The following is a 25,113-nucleotide window of genomic DNA, read 5'->3' on the forward strand; positions in this document are numbered from 1 at the left end:
TCAAACATTCACTGTTCATGTACAGCAAGATAGACATTCTGGTCTCTTGTTGTTCATTATCTTTTACATACATGTACTGCACACATATATCCTTGTCATAGCATTGGTGGATTAAGTGTCACATGTCATACTTTTTGGCAATGTTTGTACTGCCCTGTTCTTGACATGTGACACACCAAAATTTTAAATATGAGTCCTACATTGATAAATATAGGATGCTTGGGCACCACACAGTGATACATTGCAGCAGAGTTTCGCAGCATTGTTTCCTAATTAAAAGTTCCCGCCTTTTTCTTCCCAATTAATCAAGGTCGTGTAAAGGTTGGTGTCTATGTTGAATTATCCATGTTGTTTAGAAGATTTTTAAAAAGTTTGTTTAAGAATTTTCACATTGTTAGTTGAACAAGTTTCCGTGTCTATTTTGTGTGTATTTAAAAATTTCAATTGACAAGGATCTATGTATGAGTTGAATAAAACAAATATTAAATGCTTTTCATTTATGCCTCGTTGCAAAATCTGGCTTTTTCATTTCACTCGGCTTTACCTCTTGCAATGGAATAGTCCATACTTCACCTGTGATTGTATATGCAAGTACACAATTCTACATGTATATCTCTGTATACAAAAAATGATGGTTATTTCTTTCAGGGGGAGAGCCAGGCTACAGGGCGACCTCTATTTTGCACTCCATCCCGCTACACCAGGGTGAGCCAGGGCAGGGGATGGAGTACAGGGAACGGTACACCAGACGCTGTGTGCTTCAGTGTGGACAAACCAGGGATACTCATTGCAGGGTTCTGTGTGTATGGAGGCGGGGGACACTACAACTACGAGTTGGAGCTGCTTGATGGGGTATGCTGTGGTGTATATCAGTTACCTTTGTGTTCGGGTTGTGCATCTGCGTTTGTTTTCCAAAATGGTTTGAAACCGAACTTGTGACTTCCGTTTCACCGTTTACCAGTTTCTGCCATTTCCAAGCAGGGCTCAATTTTGAAGAGCTGCTTAAGCGCAAATAGTAGCTTAACACAACAAACTTATGCTTACCAGAATAAGGTTACTAGCCAAATTAACATGTCCTTGTACAAATTGTGACTGGTATCTGGCTCATTTCCACTAAGCAGAAAACTAGTAAAGTTCTGCTTGAGCATCCTCAATGAAATGGGGCCCAGAAATATGGGCTGACCAGTAAAATAAAAGGACCCTAATACTAGATGCTGCTTAAAGACCCTGGACACTATTGGTAATTGTCAAAGACCAGTCTTCTCACTTGGTGTATCTCAACACATGCATAACATAACAAACCTGTGACAATTTGAGCTCAAATGGTCGTCGAAGTTGCAAATGAAAGAAAAAACCCCATCTTGTAACACGAAGTTGTGTGCTTTCGGATGCTTGATTTAGAGACCTCAAATTCTAAATCTGAGGTCTGAAAATCAAATTCGCGGAAAATTACTCATTTCTCGAAAACAACGTCACTTCAGAGGGAGCCGTTTCTCACCATGTTTTATACCAGCAACCTCTCCCCATTACTCGTTACCAATAAAGGTTTTATGCTAATAATTATTTTGATTTATTACCAATAGTGTCCATTGCCTTTAAATACTTGGCTCAGCGGTGCGCGAAGGCAAAAACTGAAAATAATCAGAGCATACTGATCGAAACGTTGGGTCGCTAACCACCAGATCTTTTTAGAACCAACGCTACTCAATAAGATATTTCCACATGGTGTTACTGTTACTGCAAACCTCTCTTAGTTATACTTCCACCATGCAAAGATTCAAAGCCTGCTTATTTCCATGGTGTTACCGCAAACCTTACTAGAAGCTTTGTTTCCTTCTTTTGTTTAGAGTGAGACTGGAGCTGATGGTCACAGCCATCGTTGGAACTCTCTAGAGATAGTTAAGGGATCCTACGGTCCCAATGATCTCATTAATGATGTTGCTGAAATCAAGTTTGACAGACCTGTACCCATTAAGGTAGGTTCCAATCAATCAATCCTGCCCTCTGTGGTTTATGCACAACAAAGTTTGTTTGCAAGCAGAGTACAATATTTTATCTTGCCACCCCATTCCCCCCCCACACATGTTTTCTTCTTTCGACACCATTTTGAGTTTTTGCCCAGACTGCAACTTAAAAAAAAAAAAACATAAAAATTGAATTGAGGTTTCCTTTGAAACCTTGCTACTGTTAAACCATTCAATATCATTTACATTGTTTTGAAGAATCAATAAAATGCAAAAAAAAAAAGGGTCTTCAAATATTTCCTCAATTTGAAGTGTTTTAAACACAAACATTTCTCTTGTGGATTGGTACTGATATGAACTTTGTACTCAAACTAATAAATATTTATTTAGATCACCGTAACTGTATTTTTTTTTAAACAAACGAATGAAAACTTTAATTCTTGATGCAGGAGGGTGTGAAATACGCAGTGAGGTTACGAAACCACGGTAACAGAACGGTGAACGGGGACGGTGGCACAACCCACGTCAAATGCCACGACGGAGTAGTGTACACATTCAGCACCTGCCCACTGAGTAGCAATGGCACCAGTCAGACGAGGGGACAGGTCCCACAAATTCTCTACTTCAAGTAAGTTCAATCATTGTTTTTATGGGGATGACTAAATTCATTGCCATCCTTTGCATTCAATAACCAAGGGTTATGCATCTACATTTATTTCCTTTACAGTTAAACAGAACTTGTATAACCGTTTCCATCAGTTCCAATCCAAACTATGAGCCTTTTTGTTTTAAGAGCACTGGACACCTTTGGTAATTGTTAAAGACCAGTATTCTCACTTGAGGTATCCCAACATATGCCTAAAATAACAAACCTGTGAAAATTTGGACTCAATTGGTCATCGAAGTTGCAAGTGAATAATTAAAGGAAAAACCACCCTTATAGCACAAATTTGAGTGAGAAATTAACTCTTTCTCAAAAACTATGTTACTTCAGAGGGAGCCATGTTTCACAATCTTTTTATACTATCAACAGCTCTCCATTGCTTGTAATCAATTAAGTTTTTATGCTAACAGTTATTTTGAGTAACTACCAATAGTGTCCTGTACCATTAAGAAAGAAAGTCATCAACACAGGAAATACCATTAATCTTTTTTTTCTTTCTCGGCAGTTCAACAGCAGACAGTGAGCACACACAGACTGAGTCTAGGTCTGTAGTGATAGAGAGACAGGCAAGGAAGAGTGCATTATCCATCACTAGTACCATCATAAAGGCTGCTACTGAACTCCTATATCTAGCCCAGGGATTACAAGGTAAATAACTCATCAATCTAAAAAATGTTAAATTTGAATCGGGTATAAAGAATATTAATTTTGGTTTTACCCTAGCGGTACCCACTGCTTAAACATAGGGTTCAAACTGCCTCTACTTGTAGCTACAGGGTAATTTCGGCGGTCTAGCAATTTTAACTTTGGGAACAGTTGTTAGACTTTTGGATGTGCAAGGAACGCACCTTGGGATTATTGTGTTTCTAGTACTAAAACAGCTGCAAACATTATTGGAAATATAATGATGACTCAAGTGTTGATGAACCTCAATCCAGAATGCAAGGATCTATCGACTAACTTGTGCAGTGGCATGAAATGTGCTCTTTACTGTATGAAGCCTGGTTCATACTTCCTGTGTTTGTGAATGCAAACAGTTGAACTGTGTTCAACTCCTGCGAAACATTCGCTGCGAAAATAGCCTTGTGACGTCATAATTCGCTCTGCATTCACAGGAAGTAAGATCCAGGCTTAACACACAAGGACATTGACTCTGAAAATGGTGCAACCAAGATTATTGTGATGTTGTCATCAGGTGAATTGGGTCATTTTGCTCTACTTACACATCTATTAAGTTATCTTTTTGTCTCTATTCTATTCCCACATAGATGCAGAGTTGTCTGAAATCTTAGGCTCAGCTCATCTATTCACCAGCTTATTACCCCTAGTGTTGGCCCATATTGGGCCTGTTGCTATTACAGATCCTAAGGTAGGCACTTTTGTCAATTACAGTGATTTGTTTTTATCAGGTGTATTTTAAAAGATCTTCACACAAAAAGTCACTTGTTTTTGGTTGGATTTGTGTTGTGCTTTGATCTTGTCTCAAAAGACACCAGACACCTTTGGTAATTGTCAAAGATCAGTATTCTCACTTAGTGTATTCCAAACCTGTGTAAATTTTGACTCAATTGGTCATCGAAGTTGCAAGAGAAAAAGTATGAAAAAACACCCATGTTGCAAAAATGTGTGTGCTGTTAGATGCATAGGTTTCAGCCCTGGAGTTTTTTAATATTTGAGTGGAAAATTACTTCTATCTCGAAAACAATGTTACTTCAGAGGAAGCCTATTCTCGCAATGTTTTATACTATCAACCTCTCCCCATTACTAGTTACCAAGTAAGGTTTTAGGCTAACAATATTTTTTAGTAATTACCAATAGTGAAGGATATAAGCATAACAATTATTATAATAGTTTAACATTTTTTCTGTTTTGGCAGAGTGCTGTTCAAATCCTGGACCTTATACAGGAGCTCCTCCCCCCGGTTGCAGATGTCAATCTCCAGTTCTCCCCGCCAATCATCACTGCCTCGGCAACTGCCAATCATTCCATGGACAGTGCAGCCAGCCAATCAGGAGAGATGGGCGGAGTCACCACATCACCTCATTATGCGGTGGTGGAGAGTGACCATCCATACAAGCCGGCTACTGTCGCCAACTACAGGGTATTTAACAAAACCTTTATTTCTGAGAAAATGTCCTGATCATTTGATACTTATATTTTTGGTTTGCACTCTCTCTCTGTAGTCAACTGAGGTCCGTCCGAATCTTGTTGAGATTTGCCCATTCTTGTCTAGCCCTCATTAAGTTGAGGAGATCAGTTGGAAACACCCTGGTGTCCCCGGCAACTACAGCTGTATAGCTGAGCTGATGTCATCCCCTATTTCTCACTTCATGTATTTGTGATCAGGGCCCAATTTCATCGAGCTGCTAATCACAAAAATTTGCTAAGCGTGAAATTTATTCTTTGATATTTGTGTTTTTGTAAAACAGGATTACCAACCAAGTTTCCATTTGTTGCATATTGCTTGTTACCGGTATTCATCTGTTATTTGCTTAATCCTGAAAATCTTGTGGAAATTCGGTTGGTAATCCTGTTTTCATCGAGTCAAAAAATTTTGTGCTAAGCAAATTTGTGTGCTTAGCAGCTCTATGAAATTTGGCCCTGGTGATATGCTGAGAAACAGGTTCTTTGATGTATCTGTATGAGTGCCCTGCTAGTCTCAGACAACGCTGTTGTGGACATTTTTGGTTCATTGTCATACAGTGCGGTGTATGTCAAATGTTGACTCCAGTGTACATTAAAGCAAAATGTTTGCTGTGGGAATAAAAAAAGGTCCACCAGCAGCTCGTTCTTATACCAGGGATGAGATTGTTCAGACTTTTGCCTGAATTCAGACTTTTTATTGTGGCCTGGTGAAGAAAATCAGGCAATATTTTTTTCCACAAATAAAGAAATCCTGCTCATTAGTCTACTTCTCTAGTGTTGTGGATACTGTTCCCAAAAGCTCCTTGGAATCTATAACCCCAAGGGTTACCAAAAGGTAGAAATGGCATTATTTCAACATACCTTTGAATTTGTATAAAAGTTTCAGACTTTTTCGTTCATAATGACTCTCACCCCTGTTATACATGTAGCTTATTATAAAAGACGATTTTTGTTTGAATTGTGCAACTGAGAGATGCAATATATTGATAAATGACTATACAGGCACACTTTGTTTTAGTCTAGCAATGCCTTGTATTAAATATGTGTGTAATGGAATGCACTGAGCTGAAACTTACTGCCTTTTCTGAAACTGCAAATGGAACTTCTTTTTTTAAAACAATGACTGCAATCAAGGCGTTTGAGATTAACTTTGTGTTAACAAAAAGATAATCTGAAGCTTTGCATGGTATAATAAGAATAGGCTATAAATAAAAGTAAACTTTCGGGTACAACCATGTATTAAATCTCTTTTGAGGGAGTGTTGGCTGGCTCTGAAAAGAGTTGTTTTTCCTTTTTAATTTTTCTTCTTTTGAAAACGAGCAGAGTTGATAATCGAAACGTTAAGACCAAACCGGCTCATTTCAGAGCCATTACTCCCTCAAAAATTTATTATGACATGGTTGTACCCACAAGTTTACTATTGTTTATAGTTTATTCTGAAAAAATAATGTATTGCATCAAGTGTAAGTATTCTCGTTCCTTTTCCACAGGTTGCCTTTCCAGAGCATGTCCAGTGGATGTTACTAGAGTTTGACGCTCAGTGCGGCACAGCTCAACCTGAGGATGGACTCCAGCTCTACATCCCGGCCAGGGGGGTGCCCCGGCCCAAGAAGAAGGGAGAAGAGACGTCAGATGATTTACAACTCACTCATTGGCCAGTACTCGGCCGTTTCCACGGCAGCAATAATTGGCCAACTTCAGCTCTTATTTTGCCAGGTGGGTTATTTGTCAGACTTTTTATTGGTTAAAAAAAAAAAAATTATTATTATTATTATTATTTTTTTACGGGTGGGAGGGCTGCTTTATTTTGATTAACAAAATTAAACTATGTAGGCATGTTATTTATGAGAATTTTCTTCAAATGTTCACATGGCCACTCTAAACTGCACACAGTTAGACATGTCACAAGATCAAAAGAAGAATGAGAGGGGACCATTTATCTATGTCTTGGTGCCTCTTTTGATAGAGTGCGTCTCTAAAGGGAAGGTACACAATTGGTAATTACTCAAAACAAATATTAACTTAAAAATTGACTTGGTAACGAGCATTGGAGAGCTGTTGATAGTATAAAACATTGTGGGAAACGACTCCCTCTGAAGTAACGTAGTTTTTGAGAAAGAGGTAATTTCTCACTAAAAGATCAAATGACTATCTGAAAGCACACAAATTCGTCCAACAGGGTGTTTTTTCTCGCAACTTCGATGACCAATTGAGCCCAAATTTTCACAGGCTTGTTGTTTTATGCTTATGATGGGATACACCAAGTGTGAACACTGGTCTGTGACAATTACCAAATGTGTACAGTGCCTTTAACACAGTACTGGATCTTATTAAAATATCCAATATTTGGATATATCAAAGTCAAACTTCCAGGGGTGGATTTCACAAAGAGTTGGGACTAGTCTTATCTCGAGTTAGGACCAGTTACTCGTCCTAACTTAGGACTATCCATGCAATTTGTATATCTCCTAGGACTAGTCCTAAGTTACAAAATGTAGGACTAGTCCTAACTCTTTGTGAAATCGACCCCAGGGGATTATAAGGCAGAATGGGAATAGTGCATGATCCACTACTGTAATTGAGCTTGTTGAACCCTAATGATATATTTGTTTCTTTTTGTCGTAGGTAATGAAGTAACATTTTCTTTGGAGACTGCCTCTGACTATATGAAGGATGAGAAGGCTACAACGTTTGGTTTCAAGTGCGCTGTCGTCGGTTACGAATGGTCTTCAGATGAAGAGGTATGCGTAACAATTCAAACTACATAACAGGGATGTGATTTCTCCGATTTTAACCGTAAATCAAATTTTGTTAAACCCCCACCCAAAAATATTTAAAAAATAGAATCTTCAATAATTCAACGAGATCAAATTCGTTAAAAAAATGAAGATAAAACCATATGGAACACCCCAGATCATAGAGTAGGCCTTAAAAAATCAAAGATAAATTTATGTAAGCAGGCTTCCCATGCGAAAGCTTTTGCGCTCGCAAGCTTTTAACACTTTGCGCTCATTGTTAAAAAAAAAATTCTTCAACAGCCTATCACATCCCTGACAAAGAGAAGGGATATTTTTTTTCTTTTTCTAGAAAGGTGCAAGTTCAGAGCTGAGAAAAGTATTAACAAAACCAGTTTTTGTCTGATACATTTTGTCTGATATATCACATGGTCTATATGCCTCTTGTAGTAGTGACTTGGTTTACATTATCAGTGTATAGACTTTATGCATTGACGTCATCCAGTCGCCATCTTAGAGGACAATTGGTGACGAAACAATCGAGATGCATAGATTTGTACGCGCGGTGCACAGTAATGGCCAATGAACACTCTCTTTTTGACCTCTAGGTGAGGGCGCCCTACTGAAATGACGTCATGTGCATAAAAAGGTGTATTGTTCTATCTTACAGGGTCTTGTGCAACTAGAGAAGGAGCTAGCCTACCTTGGTGGGATGTGTGCCGGGTCTCTACTCAGGAAGGATATTGTCTTACCTCCGATACTTGGAGAGGATGGTGAGGAGGAGGTTGAACCCATTGCAGAGGTTGCACAACAGGTCAGTTTTAGAGTTTCATTTCAGTTATGCTGTTTGTGAAGCCAAGAACGCTCACAAAAGGGAACTTAATCACTGTACCAGCCATAAAGAACCCAATGGAGAGAAGACAGGGAAGGAAGTTTCAGTTTTAGATGTGGGATTCGCGTTTGCTTGAAGGTAAAACATATATGTAGCATTACAATGCAATGTGAGAACAATGCAAGTTACAGCATTGCTCTTTATATCGCAGTCTTGTTGCTATTGATTGACCAATCGGAATAGAGGATTCACTTCACTTCAAGATAAGTTAAGTATACTAATCTGTCATATATTTCTTGTGCAGGTATTTGGGGCACACTCAGGACTTCTCGGCAAAGGTTTTGCATTGTCGCATCCACCTACCATTCACCAGGCGCTAGAGGGCAGTCTTCCACTGAGTACACAGTCCAATGAGAGGGCGTTCCTGAAAGACTTTGTGCAGTGTACGCACGGCACAAGTGGTGGACGACTGGCAAGGTATGTAGAACAGGGCCCAGTTTCATAAAGCATGTAGGCATAAAAACATACTAAGCACAGAATAGTATTGCTTAGCAGGAATAGGTTGCCAGCAAAAAAACCCATTAAGTTTGCATTGTTGTGGCTGGTGCCCTACTCAATTTTTACTCAAGGTCTTAGCCTTGGTGCCCCTTCAAAGGTTTTCCAATGGAAGTGCCCTTTTCATAATGAAAATGGCCATGCCCTTTCAAAGGCCTGAAAGTTCTGCTATTTGTTTGTTTTTTGTGTAGATGGATGCAGCCTGAGTCCTACGTGGATCCCAGACAGTGTGATATTGTATTCCAGCGTGATGACATCCGATGTAGTATGCCTACCATAGTCACCATCATGAGTAGAGATCAGTACGGTAGCCTGGTTTGTGTCTCCAATCTTAAGGTATGTACACTCTTATAGTGGACCCACAAGCAGAAGTGATAGCACAAAGCTTATTATTTTTATTCAACAAGGAGGCTACAGATTGGGTTACAGAGATTGGTCACACCATGGCTATATCTTGTCTGTTTCCCTTTTCCCCCTAAGGTGATTTTTTTTTATTTATAGCAAAACAAGTAAAAGGAAAAAAAATTGTTTCTTTCTGATAACATGTACTACAATCTGCATTACTTTTACAAATAGTATCGTAGATTGTTTTTCTCAACACATCATACATTGGACAAGCATTATTCAAAATGTCAACTTCTACATATATAAGCAATTTGCTTGTTTGTCAGTGCAGTCACAATTTCAACCTCTCTCCCAATATTAGGTGGAAGTTGAAGCCGTACCACTCGGCAAGAGAGAGAAAACCTACCACGGGGCTAAACTCTTCAAAGCCACTCCCCCTGGGGAGAAGGATCTGACCTTCGGAGGTCACCCTCCTCCCAAGCTGGAGTCTCCGTACGAGGCTACGATACGTAAGGACAGCATGGCGTATAACTCCATCACAATGATGAAAGAGTATGAGTTGTATTCATTTGAAGAGTTAAGATACGCTTCACTGCCGGTCACAAGGTAAGAGGAGTTAAATTGAAATGGTTTATTGATACAACAAGTTGTCATCTCAGCCTCGGGCCTTATTAAAAACATTTACAGATAAGCATATTTACAAATATACCTTATTAAAAAATACATAAAATACAAATTCACATAAATAAATTGTGAGATTCTTTAAGATAAAAAAGTGAAAAACCATATAAGTGTTTTTTGTGTCGTACAAAAAGTACCCAAACTCTTTAAAATTGAAATTTCCAGTTACTTTAGGTACTTACTTTAATATCTGCGTAGTACGAGGTGTCCCTTGGCCTCCGTGGCTAACCATTCCCATTCAAGTCTATTTGTAGCTAATTGTTCTGCCTCATGAAGTGGAATAGACCGATAAATTAAGCTCCGCCCCATTGCATATTGACCAATCACAATGCAACGTATGCTTGGCGCGCGCGGAGAGAGTTGTGCAGAAAGGCATTGGAGAGGCTCACGTGTTCTTGCTCACACGTGCGTCGTGGGTCGAGCTTAATGGATCGATCTATTTTGACACTTCTGGACTTGAGCCTTCCAGAGGGCGTGCTCGCTGGCGTGGTGTGATGAAATGACTTTTCCAGTTACTTTTTAAAATTTTGGTTTCCTCTAATTACAGGCCTCATGAGAGTATGCTTGTACGAGATAACAGTGATGGATGCTACAGTGCTAACTGGACACCAAGCTCAATGGGCCTGTATGCCATACATGTTACCATTGATGGGTACATGCTAGGTAGGTTTACCTATGACCCTCTAAACTATCAATTTAGCTTTAAAAAAGAAAATATGTATGTCTCGCTGCGAATCGGATTGCGAAGCGAACGGTGACGTCTCGGTCACAGCGAATGTTTCCCGGGAGTTGAATATGAAATTGCACACGTTCTCACAAATACGTTCAAAGATTGCTTTTCAACATTATCGTATAACGGGGTCGAACATCTTAATTTACTTGCATCATGTGTTTTTTCTTGTGCGCATGTGTGGTAGCTTCAGCTAAACAAACCAAGGTCCTTGATTTACACTTGCGATTGTGGTATTATTTACACAAGGTTGTGTTCTTTTGCCGCTGGTCTCGCCCCGTGCTTATGCAAAGGTACATTTTACATGTTCCTGTTGATTTTGCTCGTGTGAAAAGGCCTTTAGATTTAAATTGTTACTTATCTACCTCTACCATGCTACTTTTTAAGCAACTTGATTGGCTCACATGGGGGGATGTTTTCATCCTGAGATTTTCACAATTTATTTCAAATTTGAAAATTTGATTAGGCACATTATTAGTACAATTATTCTTGACCCCAACAAAACTGATACAATATTAAAAATTAATCCTCCAAATTTTGCTGATTTTTTGTGTGCACTTTCATATCACTAACAGTAACACACCTTGAAGAAAATGCCTGACATATCATTTAAAGGGAAAAACATGCCTCAACTATCCTATGAGGAATAACAAAGTCACTGTACCTGTCTTTTCCTTGTAGGATCGTTAAAGAAATCCCCCAACCATCCTAGGAGGAAAAACACAGTCACTGTACTTGTTCTTATTCCTAGGGTGGTTAAGGAAATGCCTCAACCATCCTAGGAGGAAAAATACACTAACTATGTATTTTTTATTCCTATGATAGTTAAGGAAATGCCTCAACCATCCTAGGAGGAAAAAAACACAGTTACCATGTATTTTTTATTCCTAGGATAGTTAGGGAAATGCCTCAACCATCCTAGGAGGAAAAAACACACAGTTACTATGTCTTTTTGAATCCTATGATAGTAAAGGAAGTTCCTCAATTATCCTAGAGAAAATTTTTTAATTTTTTTTTTTTTTTTTTTTAAATCTTAGCTAAGTTCAGGAAAACCTCAAGCTTATTAGGAGGAACATTGGATGCACCTTTTTGTTTAATCCATCTCACAAGCACCCCGATCTAGCTTCTAGGATTTGTGCAGTGTACAAGAACCTTTTGTAATTATTATTTTTTAATTTGAGGACGGGAAATCTGAGGGAGAAACACATGGAGAACAGTTTGCTTTTTTGGGGAGAAAATATAAACCACTCTCTTTGAATTTTTGTTTTTCATAATTTAAGTTGAACCATGTGAACTTGTAATTTGGATGGCTGCTAAACTGTATTTCGTTTTCTTGATTGATGGTAGATGCTGTGACAGTCTCTTTCATAGGCCTATTGCTTATGATACTGTATCATTCATTCATTCATTTCATTCATTCAATGGTTTATTAAAAATCTATTCAATTCGCTGCCAGCAGCAGAATTACATGAACAGTTACATAGTTAAAAATTTGGAGTAAAACATTACATTACTATTTAAAATTGCCTAAATCTTACACAGAAAAACTGAGAGGGAGAAGTGCTGTACACTCCTATAGGGAGGAGAACAGTTACTTAAAATTAATTAATTAAACATATGAGTAAAACATTACAATCAAAATTAAAATGGCGTATAAACTATTACACTCTAAAACGGAGATTATTTAGAAAACAGTTCACTCTCAATGGGAGGGATTTAAAGTCAATCCAAAGGACCGCAGTCAGGGACCAATCCACTTCATGCACCAAAATCAAACAGTGGCACTGAAAAATTAAATGTTTACCCCTAAATCAAAAATGGACCGGTCTCCAACTGCAATCCCCCAGACCAATCTTTTAATAAAAGCATGGCAAGAATATATACAACACAAACATCAACCTCCAAAAGATTTCACGTAGGGAGTACTAGGCCAAATTGAAGTAAACAAAAAATAAAAAGCTGATTAAGACATATCCTTACCAGTCATTAGAAAGCTGCACCAAATTTGTTACTGTTATTACATATATGAGTCAATTCACTGTAAGCAGCATTCTATTTTGGACAGAGGCCCAATTTCAAATGCTGCTTTCCACTAAGTTCTGCGTTTACAGATTTACATGTTTAACAATTTGTGCAGTTTGTGCAGAATTATGTTTTATTTAAGGCAGTGGACACTATTGGTAATTACCTTAAATAATTATTAGTATAAAACCTTACTTTGTAATGAGTAATGGGGAGAGGTTGATGGTATAAAACATTGTGAGAAACGACTCCCTCTGAAGTGGCGTAGTTTTCGAGAAAGAAGTAATTTTCCACGAATTTGATTTCGAGACCTCTCACAATTGTATATTTTGAGGTCCCGAAGTCAAGCATCTGAAAGCACACAACTTCGTGTGAAAAGTGTGTTTTTTCTTTCATTATTATCTCGCAACTTTGACGACCGATTGAGCTCAAATTTTCACAGGTTTGTTATTTTATGCATATGTTGAGATACACCAAGTGAGAAGACTGGTCGTTGACAATTACTCATAGTGTCCAGTGTCTTTAAAAACACACATCATGTTAATACTGGGCCCAGATTTTACCTACAATATATTTTTTTATATGTTGTGGGTGCTGTCAACTTTTAATTTGATCTGTGATTCTTTATATCTGTATGAATTTCATTCAAACCATTAATTTTTTCCCTTATTAACTTTTCAGATGAGGTGCCCCAGATTGAAGTTAGTGAACCTCCACAGGGAGTGATACCGCCTAATCCAACAGCCAAGAAACCAGCGCAACAGACCAGCAAGGTATGTTTAAGGAAACATATACAAACAACCAACTGCACAAAAGTATCATAGAAGTGAATATGTGAATTTGCCTTATTTGTTACCAAGGTTAATAACGGATGCAATACTTGGGAAACCGAGTACCGTGGAAAATGAAACTAAGCTGCCAAGATGGCCACCATGCTGTAGTTAACATGTAACTGCTCCATGAATTTTAGGTTTTAAGGTTTGCAGGTGTCGCTTGGATTCTGATTTTCCCCAGAATCCTTTGTGCGCAGATCTTGCACATTGGGATATGCATATGGCCTATTCATGTCATCCAAAACAAGTAACTGAGCTGTATTGTGTGGGTTTTTTAATCATAATTTAAAATTTTTAACGTATTTTGCTGGGACGTGTTTGTCAATGTTAAAGTAATTTTACTTAATCAACAGGTGCGCAAGTTCGTGATGAAGCAGAGCAGAGGTCTTCGTATCCGGAGCAGTCCGTCCCTCCAGAGCGAAGAGATAGGAATCGTAGAGGTCAACGGGGTCATCACCTTCATTGATGAGGTCAGTTTGGGGTCACCGAAGTCATTAGATTTTCATTATCACTACTTTGAGGAAGTGTAAAGCTTTCTCTTATGTTGAATTTTAAATTGTAATTGCCCTATGTTTTAACTTGATTTTAGTTTTGCGTTACTCATAATTGATGTCACTCTTTGCAAACTGAATATCTCCGGATATGAACGCATGAATGAACGAATACCATTTTTCTGTACAATATTTACAATCAAGCAGCTGCTCTTGCAGATGCAATTTCACAGTAGCAACTCGCATTAGCATTTATTTACAGACGCAAATCATTGCCCTTCAGTTTAGTGGACAAAACCATACAAAATAACAATTTCAATCAACTGCCATGGGTCTAGCTTTGACACTTTTCCTTGTTGTTGTTTTTGGCGTTCAGGTTCACAATGAGGATGGTGTGTGGGTCCGTCTCAACCCAGAGACCATTGAGAAGTATTGTAGAAGTAATGGACACAGGGAGGGATGGTGTCTTCAGTACAATCAACACATAGGCAAGACCATGCTGGTACCTGTTGAGGTAAGGGGACATCAAGAAAGACCTATCACAACTTTCAAAACAGTTGATTTTGAAACCTGTTTAAAGGCACTAGACACCTTTGTTTTATTACCTAGTCGATAAGCTGCGTCATGTACATATATGAAGGAAATTACAGCATTATACATATCTGTACGTTCTTTATATATTTCTTCTATATAATCTGTGCTCGTTATAAACAAGGTTTGCCTGTAATTCACATTCAAGTTTATCTATGTAGAATATAGTGAGAACATTATTTTCTTTGTGCACTTTTAGTGGGGAGGGAGGGGTTTTGAAAAAGTGTCTGGTCTGTACACTTGTGAAAATGTTGATAATTGTGAACGACCCCTAACACAAAAGAAGATTAGCTTCTAAGCATTACATACAAAGTGTTGACCATAACGTAGTCAACATAACGTAGGGACTTGAAAGACTAAGTAGACTTACACACCTCTGCAGAGTATTTCTAACATTGTTGAAGAACAGATGGATTGCACATGACGTCATTGACCACCATATTTGATGGAACGTGCATGCGTGAAAGGCTATCATTGGCTGAGAGTTGTGCGCAACAAGTACACGCTTGCACTTGTCCATTAATAAATAATAATAATAAGACTTGTAATGCGCACATATCCACCCTGCTGGGTGTTCAAGGCGCAGTAAACCAAAACAAAACAAAACAAAAACACAACACAAAGAAAAACAGACACAACAAAATTAGTCATTGAAAACCTGTGACATAAGATAAGTTTTGAGAAGAGACTTGAATTTTGCGGTACAAAGACAAGATCGAAGATTAAGTGGTAGAGAGTTCCAGATGCGTGGCGCGGCTGAAGAAAAAGACCTGTCACCCCATGAGTGTCGAGACTTGGGTTCAATGAGGAGAAGCATAGAACTTGATCGAAGATTCCTTGATGGAGTGTAAACTTGAAGCAGTTCAGAAATATAGTGGGGAGCCTTGCCATTTAGAGCTTTGTGGACAATGAGCATCAGCTTGAAGATGATTCGTTGAGAGATAGGGAGCCAGTGTAGTTGTTTCAGAATGGGGGTGATAGAACAGGATTTTCTAGACAGTGTCACAATGCGGGCAGCAGTATTTTGGAGCCGTTGAAGTCGGGAAATCTGGTTGTTAGGAAGACTGTAGAGAAGAGCATTGCCGTTGTCAAGACGAGAAGTAACAAATGCGTGAATGACCTTTTCAGTGGCACTTTTGTCCAAGTACTTGTGAATCTTACCTATATTCCTGATGTGATATGATGATAAACGAACAATGTTGTTGATGTGTGGCTGAAGTGTCATCGATGAATCAAAAATAACCCCTAAGTTCCGAGCTTTCAGCGAGGGAGCTATCCGAGCATCACCGATGGAGATGTATGGCACTGAAACCTTAGTTAACTGTTGACGTGACCCAAATAAAAGGAACTCTGTCTTATCATCATTTAACTTCAGGAAGTTTTGTTGTGTCCAACGTCGAATCTCTTGGATGCATTTCTCAAGTCTTGCAATAGATGCATTGGCGTTTTCTTGAGAAGATTTAAACGTGATGTATAGCTGAGTGTCGTCTGCGTACACATGGTAATTCAGATTAAATTTGAGGATGATGTCACGAATCGGTAAAGTGTACAGCGTAAACCACTGCGGGCCGAGTACCGACCCCTGTGGCACAGAGTAGTTCAAAACAACAGGGTCGGATATTGCAGTGCCAATACATACATGCTGAGTTCTGTTGTGGAGATACGATTTGCACCATGCTAGGGCTGTGTCCTCTATGCCAAGGTGATTCTGGAGCCGAGAGAGAAGGATGTTATGATCAACAGTGTCAAAAGCAGCACTCAAGTCTAGCAGGACTAGTGCTGTAAGGTTACCATTGTCCATAGAAGAGAGAATATCGTTGCTCACACGGACTAGTGCAGCCTCGGTCCCATGGAAAGGCTTGTATGCTGACTGGAATACGTCAGACAGGTTGAAAGTATGAATGTGATCAGAAATACGTGATGACACTACTCGTTCGATGACTTTTCCAAGATATTTTAAGTTTGCAACCGGTCTGTAGTTTTTGAATATCTCCTTGTCCAGGTTTGGTTTCTTGATGAGCGGCCTGATGTAGGAAACTTTGAGGCTATCGGGGAAACAACCGGAACTGAGAGATTCGTTTACAAGCTTAGTGATGTAGGGTACAAATATATCAATGTTTTGCTTCATCATGGATGTTGTCTATCATCAATAGGAACCAGCGCCCTTGAATGACATTTTTCTTTGTCAGATACTGTGCGCTCTATTGGTGCTGTATACTATTTTTATTATTATCAAATATGGCGGTCGGAGATGCTATATGTACAATCCATCTATAAGATATCTTTTAAAGTGCACAGAAAGAAGGGAATGATTTTCGAGTATGATACATGGAGTCGCGTGTTTTCTCAAGGTGTAACTTTAAATATTTTATCCAGGAGCCCAAGTCAATTTACGATGAGAAGCCAAAGGAAAACAAAGGTACATTGACAACCTCACAGGTTCAAACTCCACCGTCCTCAGCCGCAGCAGCAACAGCACCAGCAGCATCATCACCTCCACCAGCTGCAGGTGCAGCAGCAGCAGCAGCTGCTACATCGCCGAAGGCAACAGCCCACGTTAGTCGTCTGCCAACCAGGCCGTTGACAGGTGGTCCAGGGATGTATCAGGTCACTAACTGTGGAGCCTCGGGGCACAATATTAGGTGCAGGGCTAGCATCAAAGCCACCCCTATTGGTATGATGGTTCTTGGGAACCAAGTCAGCGTAACACAAGAGGTGAGTAACTTTCTACAGCAAGTTAGGTTAGGAAAGGAATTGTATATTTACACTTGGTTTAGTTCTGTCCAGTTTATTTCCACTCAACTAGTTTGTTCAGCCAATAATATTACTAAAAGCAAGTTTATCAATTTTGGTTTACCCTTATACCCCCTAACATCAATGTTTGTAAGAACTGTGTACTTGGTACTTTCCCGATCCTGTGAAAAAAAATCAAAGGCATACTACTCGGGTGGGATTCGAGCCCACGACTCGTGCAATTCTAAAGCAGTGTCTTACCTACTAGATCACCGAGATTGCCCGGCAGCTAGAGGCTTGTTGGGTAGATATCCCTTGTATGTTAGCAACTGAGTTAAAGAAATATTGAGTATTATTTGCAAAGTGAAATATTTCTCAAAATGCTTCATACTATCTAAAGCTGCTGTAGGCTTTTAACCAAAAGTTTGTATTGCCATTAATTTTTAGAGTGATTATCAAACATATACTTTCCTTTATAACTTGAGCTATGTTGAAATCTTTGTAGATACAGTGTCATGTTTTATTCTTTCTACTATCGAAAACTTCTGTAGGCTTCTAACCCAAAGTTGTTGTTGCCATTAATTTAATGAGTGATTATCAAACGTATAACTTCCTTAAAACATGAGATACAGTATGTGAACATTTTTGTAGAATGAAGTGTCATGTTTGAAACTCTCTCCTTCCCTTCTCCCCCAACTCTCAGATGGCACAAGTTGATGGTTCACTATGGGTAAAGTTGGACAAGGAGAGCATGGCCCACTACTGTGAGAACACTGAGGGTGAAGCCTGGTCCCTGGCCCAGGGTAAGGGTCTCATGTACCTCATCCATGAAGCTGACCTGACCTCTGCGGATAGAGAGAAGGCGCGCAAGTCTCGTCCGTTCTTGTTCTTCGGTGATAGCAGCAAGCATCGTAACAAGGTGTCAGGCTTTGACTTCAAGAATGCGCAGGCTACACCGGCGATGGGGTTTGCGCCTACGAGTAAGTGCATTATCTTTGAATTTCAAAAAACTAAACAAAACTTCTGCTTATATTAGGGCCAATGATTTTCCGTTTCCGAAAAGTGGAAATTCCATATAAAAAACAACAACATGAGTACCGTTTCAGACACAACAAATTCCCTTTCAGAGAATGCAATTTGGGTGGGAAAAAGTGTAAAGAACGTGCCGTGAACATGCTTGCCCTCTGTGTAATGTATACATTCATCTTGAGTCAACGGTTTCGATCTCGTCAGATGCTGCCTGATTATAATATGCTAAGATTTTAGTTTCACTTTAGAAATTTTAGATTTCATTTTAGAAACTCACTTTGTGTGCACTTAATTGAGCAAAGGGGTATTAAAAAAAGTTGTTACAAAATGTAAAATATCACGTGGTATTGTAAACTTTAGTGTGCTCCTTTTCTGTAAGGCAGTAACAGTGTGAATTATGATAATATTAATACAGAGTACTTGTAATGGTTTTTTAATGGCACCCCTGAACAAAGATATTGACTAATTAGGGAGACTGCAAACATAGGGCTAGATAGCTCAGTTTGTAGTGTGCCGACACGTTAAATCATAGGTCGTAGGTTCAAGTCCCAATGTGGTAAATCAACCTTCAACCTTTAAAATTAAACAAGAACAAAACCATTATTTTTACAGTTCTGAATGATTTGAGCGTCTGTTTCGATATATTTTAAAGAAGAAGGGAAATAATGCATTCTCATTTAAAATAAGTATAGTTACCCTTTCCCTACATAACTTTTAAAGTTTTTGAACAAATGATTCTTAAACTCTGCCTGTTTCTTTTTGTTCTAGATCTAACTCCCTTTATGTTTGGAGCCTCTAAGCCACGCCCACCATTTGACCAAAATGGAGAACAGGAGCAGATGGGTGTCGTTGAGAGGGAATCAAGAATGTCCAACTCAGTCTTAGATACCCCCAAGCACAAAGCCCAAGGTCCCTGGCCGCACGGAGGAGTCGGTATGGCCAACGGTTTTGCCGGCAATGGAATTGACCCGCTGGATGATTTCGGAGCAGGCGGTGGCGAGGCCATTCTCAGTCCTCGCCACCATGGAGATATGCCTAGCTCGGCGGTACCCGGTGCAGGAGGTCACCAGGGAAACTTTAAACGTTCTAGTATTGATTCCGAAACGGGGGCCGAGGAGCCGTCGCCCTTTCAGAACTCCAACCACAGGGATATTATTAATTCAAACAGTATACCTGAGGGAATGTCCACTCTGGATGGGGAAAGCTCTCCGCCATTGAAGGCAGATACAGCGACTCCGGAATCTAAGGATCAACAGGCTTCGGGATCGGACGGGTCAGGTGCTGCAGGAAGTACACAATGGACTTCAAAGGGTCACTTCTCAATTGGTGTGAGCGACGGACAGGGGTCACCAAAGACTGGGATGTCACCAAAGCAAGGCAGGAAATCTCGAACTGTATTCGGAAAGCGAGATCGCACAGCGTCACCATCTTCAAAGGATAGATCCCCTGCCAGAATCAAAGCCAGCACTGCCAAGACGGAAATCAAAGAGAGTGCCCAGGCGGCCATTGCAACATCTGTTGCGGAGTGTGCTAGGTGTGTATTTGCAGCCTTCCTGTGGCATGAAGGATTGGTCCATGATGCCATGGCGTGTGCCTCTTTCCTCAAGTTCAACCCCCACCTCGGTAAACAGACTTCCCATCAGCCGAAAGACCCCCAGAGGGAAGCCAAGTTGAAGAACAGACACTCCATGGATTTCTCGAAAAGTTTAAATGATGGAATGTTCTTTTCGGAGACCAGGAACTCAAATCGGGACGTCTTGAATCAAAACGAGGCAGACTTGCCCACTTCTCCAGGACCTGTTATTTCTGGCGAGCAAAGAGAACATGTTCAGGACATTGCTAAAGCACCCATAGAAGAAAGCCCAAAGTCTACTCCAGCATTGCAGCATCTGGCGGAGAAGCTAGCTAAGGCTTCTCCGCTTTCCTCCCCCAAGCATTCACCAAAGCACTTCCCAAAGGGCTCTCCTTCCCGTAGCCCTAAGGTTAGGAAACAACAGGGCACAGTACTAATCAAGGGAGAAAACGGAGTCTCGTCCAGTGACTCTGATCAGCGAGAGAGGGCTTCAAGTACAGGGGCTGATTCAGTCAATCACAGGAATGCTGTTCGGGACTCGGAGAGCCTGAAGCCACCCATGGAAGCCCAGTTTCCATCAATATTGCCCGTAACCCTTAAATTTCTCCTCTCCTTCTGGGAGGAGTTGACTCAGGCGACTATCAACATTGCCTCCCAGCAACTCGTTCTGCCGAGTCCTGCTCCGATCACCAAATCACGCAGCCGGATAGAATCTAAAAGCAGGGATAAGGAGAAAGATCCGAAAGGCAAGAAGCGACGCGACAAATCTGTCCGCGGTGGACGTGGAAACCTTTTCGGCGAGGCTGCTGGCGTACCCGTCGGTGGAAGCGATCGAGAAACTGTTTGTGATCTTTGTCATGGAGTCTTCCCACACCCTGTGACGTACCACATGAGACAATCCCACCCAGGCTGTGGACGCCACGCTGGGGGACAGGGATACAACAGCAGTGGACATTACTGCGGTGGATGGGCGGGGAACTGCGGCGACGGAGGTGTCGGGGGAAGCAGTTGGTACCTGATGTGCGAACGCTGTCGCGAAAAGTACATCCGCGAGCGGCAGGACAAACTCAAAGACAAAGTAAAGAAGCAAAGAAAAAAACTACCCCCGCTGAAAACCCCTAAGATGCTTCCGCCGCTTGAAGCCCATCACGTCATGAAAGCCAATGCCATGTTTCTTCTAGACCTTGCCAGCGCTGCCGGTCCTACCTACCCAGGAACCAGTCCCATGAGGAAGGCCACGCGCTTTGATCTCCCCATCCTGAGCGAGACGGAAGCGCTGAGCTCTCAATTTCCACCGGTGCCGTTTCAGTTTGTGAAGCTGATGAGACGCGGGTCTGTATCGGACTGTCATACCTTGATGGTGGAGGGACGTTCCATCCACATGATGTCTCGGACAGATCATGAAATTCCAGTACCTCTCACCAAGTCTGCCTCGGTTGATGGCAAGAGACTAGGTAAGCTACCAGAAAGTCTTACCAATTATAAATCTATAGTTCACTTAACAAATATTGCTAAAAATAATAATGAACCATTGCTGATAGCGCATATTACATTCACAAAGAAGTCTCAATGTGCTTTGAGATGAAAACATTTGAGACAAATATTGGATGTATGTGAGGGAACTGTCGCAGAATATAGTCACTAAGTGAAATAGTCCACTTCATGAGGCGAAGCTGAGTGAGATTTTAAAGCCCGATTTCACCGAGTGATCCAATATTCAATACTTCACTGAGCATCCCATACCAGTCTTACAGAATACATACTAAAAACCTTGTTGCTTGAATTTTTTCAACAAAAAAAAAATTAAAAAAAATTGATACAAAAAGTCAAAAAGATTTGATACCAATAGACCTCCCAGCTAGCACATTTTGAATCGGTTTGAGAGGCAAGTTAATTCCTTTGAGTTGGCAGCTGGTACCGGAATGATTTAATTGTTGTGACCCTCAACTAACATTTTTAATGACTTTTCAAGTGTAATATCACACCTCGGTATGCAACTTAAATTTGTCAATCTCTATCTTGAGTCTAAACTTGATTGTCTTTTATTGCTTTTGATTTAAATCGTAGTGGATGAAGGTATGGACAGCTCTAAGCGTGTGGCTTACTTCCGTTCCATCTCCATGACGGGGCAGGTCGGTAATCAAGCTGAGACTAAGACCAAGATGAGAAGGCGCAACAACAGTAGCAGCTCCTCAGGTAAGATTGGCAGGCAGGATAGTCTTCCTTCTTTTAGTTTGATTTCCAATTTTTTTTTTTTTTGCCCTTGGGAAAAATCTTACAAATTTTTTTTTTGATATATTTTATTAACATTATCACATTGCGACCAAAAGAAAATAATTAAACAATAATTATAAATTTGAAAATAACAAGTAAAAATCTAAAAGAAGGGAGACCAATATATTTTTTTAGTATGTCAACATAATTACGTGGCTCTCCTGAAAACAATGCTCTGTGTTTTCATTATTTTTCCTTCCTCAAAAACTTGATGACTAATTGAAACTGAAACAGGTAAATTACATAACATACATCTTCATTCACAGTGAGTAGGGTTTCATGCCATTACCGTAAACGTGATCTACAAAAGGTATCAAAACCCTTTTAAGTCTGATTTCCAATTTGTTTTTTCCCAATCTGTAAAATTGTGGTTAAATAGCCTTAAAAGTCTTCTAAAACTCATACCATATGGTCGTGTAGGTCTGCCCTTATTCTCAATGAAATGTTACTTCTTTTTTCTAAAAACCAAATGTCGTATTATATAAAGTTGTATATTCTCAAGATCTTGTCCGTTGTCAATAACAGAAGATGGTTCATCATTACTACGCCGGCCGTCGGCCTTACTAGCCAAGCTGATGGAAGGTGGAAGTAAAGGCTTCCGGGCCCTCCATCGACCAGTCATGTCTTTCATTGTACAACGCCATGATCTTGAAGGGCTACAGCTAGCCATGAAGCAGGCGCTACGCAAAGCATCGTGTCGGGTCTATGCACTTCAGGTATGTCTACATCTTTGGTGTCTTTACACAATGACTGGTAACGCATGTTACTGTACAGAACAACATGTCCCATGCTAAACAAACCTAGTCTGTCTTGCTGCTTTCATTGCCTAAATTGTCATTTTTTGCATTTGTCAGCAAGTGTTCTTGATGGCCAAATCAAGTAGTTCAATGCCACTCATAGATAACCACAAAATTCAATTCAAGAACACATTTATTTCCATACTCTCATAAAAGAATAACAACAGTTACATGTATTATGGAGTAAAGCAAAACATATCTTTAAGTAAGAGTAAACATAAATAAATAAATAGATGAATAAATAAAGTTGAGACATCAAAATTGGTTTTGAATGGAAACGATTTACAATAAATAAAACAATATTATTTAAAAAATAAATCTCTCAACAGGCGCTGAACTGGCTTCTACGCAGTGTAACCCAACTGACATCTCTACATGACCTCCTATGGCACTATGTGGGTGCCTTAACACCACTGGGCCCTGAGAAGGAGGAAGAGGTTGCAGACGCTGATAAGGGCAAAGGGAAGGAAGAGAAGAAGGATAAGAAGGAACCAGAACAGGTTAGTCAAAGGCAAAGGGAGAAAGGGCTGATAGATAGACAGATAGATAGATATTGATAGATAGGTAGATAGGAACCAGAACAGGTTAGACAAAGGTAAATAGATAGGAACCTTCAAGTGTATGCCATGGGTTAGCAGGGAAGTTTGGCCTGTGCGCATGCGTACTCCACGTTACTAAGCATTCTTCGCTTACACAGCTAGCTCAGGAGAATGTTGAATATAAACGCAGAGTTTAGCAGTAAGCAGAGCCATGACATTGGGCCTCGATTCAGGGTTCTCCTCGGGGGAACAATCCTGCAAAATCGTCAAATTGCTCAAACAATTTTAGCACGATCGTCAAATTGCGCAAATATTCCAAAATGATCGGCAAATTGCACAAACTATTCCTGCACGGTAGCTGATTGCACAGATCATTCCTTATTCTTGCAAGAGGAACTGAATGTACAACAAAATTTGCACAAACCATTTCAGATTTGCTTCCGTGTATTTTTTTATCCTGCTCTCCTATCGATCTTGCCTTTTACCGCACTGCTTGTTTCAACTGCCATTGAATTGTCAACCTCAGGGCGCCCATCCAAAACTACACATGTACATGTGAAGAACCCTGCTTATAATGAAGCATTAAACACTTTACTTTTTTTTCACATTACTTTGACAACTTTTTTGTTGTCTCATCTCTCCCCTCTCCCATGCAGCAAGACATCGATGGCTTAATGTGTGAGCATCCCCTCTCAGACATCTCCATTGCCGGCGAGGCAGTACACCCCCTCCCGACATCCTTCCACACCCTCCTCCAGACGGTGGCCGACATGATGATGCTCCTACCCCACGGTAGCGCTCTACAGCAGATGGCCATGAGGTGTTGGTGCCTACGGTTCCGCCCGGCTGATCACGTCTTCTTGCATCACTCCCATGTGTTCAGTAACATCAATCAGATCTTATCACGGTCGGATAGTCAGGAGGGAGAGGGGGAGGATAGCGTGGCTTCCAGTAGCGACTCCCTCCCAGCTAGCCTGGTATGTTGCTATTATTATTACTATGCTGCTATTGTTATTACAGGGTGGAGTGGTTAAGAGCACCAGACTCCAGCTGTGCGCCCAATTTCATAAAGCTGCTTGGTACAAAACCTTGCTAAGCACAATCAAAATATGCTTTCCAGAATGAGCTTACCAACCAAAACAGCATTGTACATGTACCATTTGTGGTTGGTCGCCCGCTTATTTTTGTTTAACAGAAAACTGTTAAGCAATATTTGCTACTTTTAAGCAGCTCTATGAATTTGGGCCCTGGTGTTTTTGGTTAGCAGAGTGTGGGTTTGAGTCCCTGTGGTGGAACTTATGCCTTAAGCAAGACACTTAACCATTATTGCTGCGACAATCAATATTTGTGATTCTCAGGGTATAATCTTTAAGTATTGCCAAAATGCCCTGTAGTGGCAATGGCAATTGTTCATATTACATCATGTAGATTTTGTTTCAAGGAACATGTGTTGAATGTTACATTAAAATAGACAATGAAGTTTTTAAGGGTAAAGAGAAAATAATAAGACTAAACATTGTTTGAAGAGTCGGGAACAAGGTTACTGATAAATCTACTTAAAAATGAAACCAGCCATTTTG

At 40.2% G+C, this 25,113-nt stretch overlaps 1 protein-coding gene across 2 annotated transcripts in view; it reads left to right on the top strand.

The window, feature by feature from the left end:
* LOC139935669 (E3 ubiquitin-protein ligase MYCBP2-like) overlaps positions 1-25,113 on the top strand; it is a 104,035-nt gene that overhangs the window by 60,498 nt on the left and 18,424 nt on the right. For both annotated transcript variants that reach the window (XM_071930178.1, XM_071930179.1), the window contains exons 33-55: positions 649-852; positions 1,848-1,976; positions 2,414-2,592; positions 3,134-3,276; positions 3,897-3,997; positions 4,505-4,729; positions 6,264-6,489; positions 7,399-7,514; positions 8,179-8,322; positions 8,645-8,817; positions 9,087-9,231; positions 9,602-9,846; positions 10,469-10,584; positions 13,355-13,446; positions 13,860-13,976; positions 14,374-14,511; positions 16,965-17,303; positions 18,025-18,301; positions 19,119-21,377; positions 21,991-22,119; positions 22,723-22,913; positions 23,324-23,494; positions 24,190-24,510. In XM_071930178.1, the coding sequence (XP_071786279.1) occupies positions 649-852; positions 1,848-1,976; positions 2,414-2,592; positions 3,134-3,276; positions 3,897-3,997; positions 4,505-4,729; positions 6,264-6,489; positions 7,399-7,514; positions 8,179-8,322; positions 8,645-8,817; positions 9,087-9,231; positions 9,602-9,846; positions 10,469-10,584; positions 13,355-13,446; positions 13,860-13,976; positions 14,374-14,511; positions 16,965-17,303; positions 18,025-18,301; positions 19,119-21,377; positions 21,991-22,119; positions 22,723-22,913; positions 23,324-23,494; positions 24,190-24,510 (6,180 nt within the window). The remainder of the gene's footprint in view (positions 1-648; positions 853-1,847; positions 1,977-2,413; positions 2,593-3,133; positions 3,277-3,896; positions 3,998-4,504; positions 4,730-6,263; positions 6,490-7,398; positions 7,515-8,178; positions 8,323-8,644; positions 8,818-9,086; positions 9,232-9,601; positions 9,847-10,468; positions 10,585-13,354; positions 13,447-13,859; positions 13,977-14,373; positions 14,512-16,964; positions 17,304-18,024; positions 18,302-19,118; positions 21,378-21,990; positions 22,120-22,722; positions 22,914-23,323; positions 23,495-24,189; positions 24,511-25,113) is intronic.

Source organism: Asterias amurensis, chromosome 4, assembly GCF_032118995.1.
Source record: "Asterias amurensis chromosome 4, ASM3211899v1".
Taxonomy (NCBI): Eukaryota; Metazoa; Echinodermata; class Asteroidea; order Forcipulatida; family Asteriidae; genus Asterias; species Asterias amurensis.